The sequence below is a fragment of the Hibiscus syriacus genome, unplaced genomic scaffold (genome assembly GCF_006381635.1).
Source record: "Hibiscus syriacus cultivar Baekdansim isolate YM2019G1 unplaced genomic scaffold, ASM638163v2 tig00111008_pilon, whole genome shotgun sequence".
Classification (NCBI taxonomy): Eukaryota; Viridiplantae; Streptophyta; class Magnoliopsida; order Malvales; family Malvaceae; genus Hibiscus; species Hibiscus syriacus.
Window position 1 is genome coordinate 1,821,935 of NW_024062951.1, and position 6,483 is coordinate 1,828,417.

The window sequence follows — 6,483 nt, forward strand, 5'->3', positions numbered from 1 at the left end:
TTTTATTCAGTTTTGGTACATAAACTATATTTTTTAAACTAATAAATAATACCTTACGTTTAGTTTATGTTTCATTTGGATACTTAATTGTTTAAAATTTAACAGTATATTGACGTGTCATTATAAGGTAATATCACGTCATCATTGAAAAAATTTGAAAAATATATATAACATCAGCAGTTTTATTAATTTTTTAATGGTGGGTATCAAATTGAAACCTAAACTAAACGATAAATATGATTTAAAAAATAAAGTTTAGATACTAAAATAGAAAGAAAGTAATAGTTTAGGTATTAAATGTGTAGTTTGCCCTAAAAGAAAATTAGGCAACGTCACTTACTTCGTCTTAGGGTTTTCAGTCCACGTGGCATTAGAATCTGAAAAGTTCGTTCGTGTTCTCCATTTTAGATCGACGAGGCTGTCGGAAGCCAACCGAAGGGGGAAAAACCAAAGCCATAGAAGTATTTCCTCTTTTCTTTCTCCCATGAAGGGATTTTCCCGCCAAATTAAGCTCTATCATCGCCATTATACAATTCAGCCTTACTTTCCTCTCAAATCCGTCCTCTTCGTTCTTCTTCTCTCCCTTGCCTTTCTCCATTTTAAACCCTCCTTCAACCCGACCCGTAACCAAACCCTAACCCGTAACGGTTCCCACAACCGAACCTCCCGTTTCAACTACATAATCCGCTTCACCGACTACAAACCGGCGTCCGATCATCGTTCCTACTTGGAATCCAGCCTTCGATCCAATGGTTGGTACTGGATCGAGAGGCGCAACCCGGCTGCTAAGTTACCCACTGATTTCGGGCTGCTTTCGATTGAGGATTCAGTTAAAGAAGCCTTGATTGAGGAAATTGAGAAGCTGAGATTTGTTAAAGATGTGAATGTTGATATGAGCTATAACAGGGGCATGCTTGTTGGTGCTTTTGAGAATGGGAAAAAACGACCCGGAAAGATTTTCACTTCGATGTCGTTTGGTGAAGAAAATCATTGCCACGATTCGGGTTTAAGTAATTCCTCGATCAATTGGAGTCGCCATCTTTTGATGCAGGTAAATTTCCCAAATTTGAAATTTTGTTTCCCTGAGAATTTTAATGAAGAAAGATATGGATTACTACTTATGTTGTCATTGCAGAGGTCTCAAGTTACTTCCCTGTTCGGAGCAGATGCACTTTGGCGAAAAGGGTATACTGGTGCTAAAGTCAAAATGGCTATTTTCGATACTGGAATACGTGCGGATCACCCTCATTTTCGAAACATTAAGGTTTATATAACTGGGGAAATGCTGTTGTTTAAAAAGAAAACTTTGGTATCGATATAGTTTGTTAAATTAGTTTGACATTGACGACCACTCTTGTTTTACCGAGTTAATAGTGTGGCTTTCAATTGGTAACTTTAATATTCAATAATAGATCAAACTTTTCAGGAACGTACTAATTGGACTAACGAGGATACTTTGAATGATAATCTTGGACATGGGACCTTTGTGGCTGGCGTTATTGCCGGTGAAGAAGCAGAATGTCTTGGTTTCGCACCGGATACTGAGATTTATGCTTTTCGAGTTTTCACTGATGCACAGGTAACGCATGTTGGTATTAAAAAATTTCTTTACTGTGTGTTTTGATTGGAAGTTGACCCCTGAGGCCATGACCTTGCAAATCTCACCTTTTGTCTCTCCTTGATTTCCTCTGCAATTTATCTGCTTTTCTGTTTGAAAATGCCTAGGATGCACTACATATATCTGAAGCTCTTTTGAATTGCTTATTACTAGAATAATAGAGTTATAATAAATTTTAGCTGAGAAACGGATAATGACAATGCCCTAAGATTTTCTTTTAACATTTGATTTATTCTATAAAGTTTGGTTCGATTGTGAGAATTTTGTCGTCAGCTTTTTGCAGGTGTCATATACATCCTGGTTCCTTGATGCTTTCAACTATGCTATTGCAACCAACATGGACGTGCTAAACTTGAGCATTGGTGGACCTGATTACTTGGATCTCCCATTTGTAGAGAAGGTACCACTCCCGTGGCCTGTGGATCTACTGAGGCTTAAACATCGTTTGACTTTGCCACTAAATTTTGTTTTGATAGCACGTGGAAATGCATCAATCATAATGCTTTAATTCTTTATTTAAGTTTGTTGAATTTTTTCTGCAAGAATTTTTGTCCGTGTTTAATCCATGTACTTGTGCCCATAAATCTTCTATACCTTTCTTAAATGATGATTCAAATTTGAGTTTCTCGTCAAATACTTTACATTTTGAAGGAGATTGCTCGTCTTCTTTGTACATTAATTTCCAAATAAGGAAGGGTCACTTGTGGTTTACCCACTTTGGTGGTGAAACTTGCAATATTTATGTTCACATACACTTTACCATACGTTCCTCTCTCTCTATCTTAAATATTATGCATCTGAACGCGTTTATGGATCTTCAGGTTTGGGAAATAACAGCCAATAGTATTATTATGGTATCAGCTATCGGAAATGATGGGCCACTTTATGGCACTTTAAACAATCCAGCTGACCAAAGTGATGTTATTGGTGTTGGTGGCATCGATTATAGTAACCATATAGCTTCATTTTCTTCACGTGGCATGAGTACTTGGGAAATTCCTCATGGGTAGTATATCCTTCTATTCTACAAGATTAGCATATTTAGTATTTTTGTACTTATCCAACTTGGTTTTGAAACTTTTAATAAGTATGTTGTATTTATGTCTCTCGTCCATTTCTTTTCTTTCTTTTTTATGCAATAACTTTTCCAGCCCATAATCATGTTCTCATTTTAATAAAGAAAAGCAAGATTGTCTCTCTTGGTTCCTGTCTCAGTTTAATTTGCTCAAGCTGTTTTTGCTCTGTTGACATGAAACTTATTTCAGTGTGCAATTTCTTATCAGTACAAGCCTTCTGCTGCATTTTTTTTTATCTAAAAGTGTTCAGGTCTAGGGTATGCCTTATGTAACTTACCCCTTCTTCTCATTACTGATCTTATAAAGTTGATAAGAACCTATGGTTTTATAGAAAGGGAATTGGGAAAATTAACAAGAAAAAGTAAATTTTGATCACTTCTAGTGGATCAACCTCCAAACAGTTGCCAAAAGGCTTTTTGTTATATTTTATTGCTTGAGAAAAATAGTCACATGGCATTACATATTTATAGGGTATGCAATCCTTGGTGACCAAGAATTAGGGTTCTTGAACAAGGAAATAGTAAACATTTTAAGGAAATTAAATATTCTGATATAAATTCATAAGATTAAGGAATCAATTATTTAAAATATTAAATCCTTAAAATCAATTATTCTATCAAAAGTCTTCCAATTCTCATTCTCATATTGGCTATTTTAACCTTTTAGCTAATGATTATAACATATGAAGTTTTAACTTGGTTAATTCCCTTTGCAGTTACGGTCGTGTCAAACCAGATGTTGTGGCGTATGGACGGGAAATTATGGGATCTAAGATCAGTACTGGGTGTAAAAGCCTATCAGGCACTAGTGTGGCAAGTCCTGTGGTTGCTGGTGTGGTATGCCTGCTTGTTAGTGTCATTCCTGAGAACAAACGAAAGGAGATTCTGAATCCTGCAAGCATGAAACAAGCACTAGTTGAGGGTGCTGCTAAGCTTGCTGGTCCGAACATGTATGAACAGGGTGCTGGGAGGGTAGATCTGTAAGTTCACCCAGTCATGGGGCTTCTCCCTTTTAATATCAGAATTATTTCTTTTTGGATCTATGTAGTATGTTAATAATTGATTATTTTTATTTCCTTTTCAGATTAGAATCGTATGAAATCCTCAAGAGTTACCAACCTCGAGCAAGCATATTTCCAAGTGTTCTTGATTATACAGATTGTCCATATTCCTGGCCATTTTGTCGGCAGCCACTCTATGCTGGTGCCATGCCTGTGATATTCAATGCTACTGTGCTGAATGGAATGGGTGTCATTGGCTATGTTCAGAGTCCACCGACATGGCATCCGTCAAACGAGGAAGGAAATCTTCTAAGTATTCGCTTTACTTATTCAGAAATTATCTGGCCTTGGACTGGTTACTTAGCACTGTACATGCAAATTAAGGAAGAAGGTGCACATTTCTCCGGAGTGATTGAAGGTAATGTAACTGTTAGGATATACAGTCCTCCAGCTCAAGGAGAGAGGGCTGCTCGAAGTAGTATTTGCATTCTTAAGTTGAAATTGAATGTGGTTCCAACTCCTCCACGATCAAAACGGGTTTTATGGGATCAGTTTCACAGTATTAAATATCCTCCTGGATATATTCCAAGAGACTCATTGGATGTGCGGAATGACATTCTTGATTGGCACGGGGATCACCTGCATACAAATTTTCACATTATGTTCAACATATTACGAGATGCTGGCTATTATGTTGAGACACTTGGTTCTCCTCTAACATGTTTTGATGCTAGCCAATACGGGACACTTTTAATGGTTGATCTTGAGGATGAGTATTTCCAAGAAGAGATTGAAAAGCTCAGGGATGATGTCATTAATACTGGGTTGGGGTTGGCTGTTTTCGCCGAGTGGTATAATGTCGACACGATGGTGAAAATGAGATTTTTTGATGACAACACAAGGAGTTGGTGGACACCAGTAACTGGAGGTGCAAATATTCCAGCATTAAATGATCTTTTGGCTCCATTCGGGATAGCTTTCGGGGATAAGATACTGAATGGCGATTTTACTATTGATGATGAACAGAGTCGATATGCATCTGGAACAGATATAGTAAGGTTCCCGAGAGGTGGGTATGTACATAGCTTTCCGTTTTTGGATAGTTCGGAAAGTGGGGCCACTCAAAATTTGTTACTGAATTCTGGCATGAACAAGGTGATTAAACGTAGATGTCTTTAAATTATTTCGGTACATGTGGCATTTTCTTGTTTTAATCATCAATGGTCCGCAAATATTCAAATTTATGTCCAATTGGCAAATGCAGGCAAACTCACCTATCCTTGGTTTGCTAGAAGTCGGTGAAGGTCGTGCTGCTGTATATGGAGACTCGAACTGCTTAGACAGCAGCCATATGGTTACCAATTGCTACCGACTTCTAAGAAAAATACTGGATTTCACTGGTTCAAATATCAAGGATCCAGTGCTTTTCTCGAAGTCTGCTAAGCAAGATACGCCATTGTATGAAGATGACAACCACTTGTCGTCTAGAAGAACTGATGTAAATTTCTCTCTCTATTCTGCTGTCATTGGAAAGGATTTAATCTGTCGGAGCGACTCTAGATTTGAAGTGTGGGGAACTAAAGGATACAATTTACACATTAGGGGAAGAAACAGAAAACTACCAGGCTATCCTGTTATTGATTTGGGGAGAGGCTTAAATTCAACTGTTGATACAATAAAATCTAGGCACCCCAAGTTTACAGAGAGAAATACGGACAATTCTTTCGGAAACAGGTACTTGGGCGAGGTAAGAAGCAGAAGATTTGGCCTAATAGATCCATTCTTTTTATTTTGAATCTAAAGACTCATAAACTTACCTCTCATTTTCGCAGCTGGATATGCCGGAACTAGTTGCTAGTCAGTGGCTTATACCTGTAGTAGTTGCATTTACAGGTTGGTGAATGTCTTAATATACACATACATGCATACATATCTTCTTGCATTTTTTGGCCTAGTATTTGATCAATGTCTCTGCTGTTCTTCAGGCATTGTACTGTTATTGAGCATTTGGCGGATTCGACAAAAACGAAGGAGACGGAGGCGATCCAGCTCAACTCGGTCAGCGAGTCTGTAGTTAAGGGGTAGGTTTTTTGAAGCTAGGTTTTATCTTCTCATAAATTTGCTACCGTACCGTTCTACGTTTGAAAGTTTTGACATCAGCAGGCACCACACAAGTTAATCTTGATCTCATGCAGTTTAGTAACAATTTTCACGGTTCATATGCTTGTCTCTGTGTGTGTGTGTATGCAATGAAAATGAAGTAATATGAAAGAAGGAAAAGATTTTATATTAGACTTCAATTCAAGCACATTGACATGAAAGATTTAACAACAAATGGAAGGAGAACAAATCTGATATTAGCATTTAAGCAGCCAATAAAAGAATCAACCAAAGTATTTCCATTTTTTTTCACTTCTGTCTGAATCTCTAATGAAAAAAAATAAACCCATAATATCAAGATTTAATGGGTATAAGCTCGTACTGTTGTCTCATTTAAAAGCATGTCAATCTTTGCAGTCATAGTACGAGTGATATCGCCAGCCTAAAACCTTGGCTGTTCTTGTCATTCTCATTTCCATTTCCCAGGTGGTTCGGCCTTCCACTACTCGAGCCAGAAGGGTTCGAACCATATTCGTCACTTGGCTTACTGTGCTCACTGCTAGCACCAGTGTCCAATGGGCATTCTCCTGGACCCTTCTATGTCTTGATCGTAGCTTCTTGAGAGCTGCTGGTCTTATCCCGTCATTAACGTTGCATCTTCTTCTAAAGCTCTACTCTCTCGGCTACAA

At 37.8% G+C, this 6,483-nt stretch overlaps 1 protein-coding gene across 2 annotated transcripts; it reads left to right on the top strand.

Moving 5' to 3' along the window:
• Window positions 1-430: 430 nt before the first annotated feature.
• On the top strand, window positions 431-5,913 carry LOC120149767 (subtilisin-like protease SBT6.1). Of its 2 annotated transcripts, XM_039162474.1 has the most exons (10): window positions 431-1,051; window positions 1,136-1,264; window positions 1,427-1,579; window positions 1,902-2,018; window positions 2,440-2,624; window positions 3,410-3,673; window positions 3,778-4,849; window positions 4,959-5,441; window positions 5,527-5,587; window positions 5,680-5,913. In XM_039162474.1, the coding sequence occupies exons 1-10, from the start codon at window positions 485-487 to the stop codon at window positions 5,766-5,768; spliced, it is 3,120 nt and encodes a 1,039-aa protein (XP_039018405.1). In that variant the 5' UTR covers window positions 431-484; the 3' UTR covers window positions 5,769-5,913. The 2 variants fall into 2 exon arrangements, with proteins under 2 accessions (XP_039018405.1, XP_039018406.1); XM_039162475.1 differs by lacking the exons at window positions 431-1,051; window positions 1,136-1,264 and having other exon boundaries at window positions 1,475-1,579; window positions 1,892-2,018.
• The last annotated feature ends 570 nt before the right edge of the window (window positions 5,914-6,483 follow it).

What these genes read in the sequence shown, in the direction of transcription:
- LOC120149767 (XM_039162474.1), top strand. Translation starts at nt 485, where the DNA reads ATGAAGGGATTTTCCCGCCAAATTAAGCTCTATCATCGCCATTATACA. An exon ending in GAGTTTTCACTGATGCACAG is followed by an intron (nt 1,580 to 1,901) that starts GTAACGCATGTT and finishes AGCTTTTTGCAG; the next exon opens with GTGTCATATACATCCTGGTT. An exon ending in ATCTCCCATTTGTAGAGAAG is followed by an intron (nt 2,019 to 2,439) that starts GTACCACTCCCG and finishes ATGGATCTTCAG; the next exon opens with GTTTGGGAAATAACAGCCAA.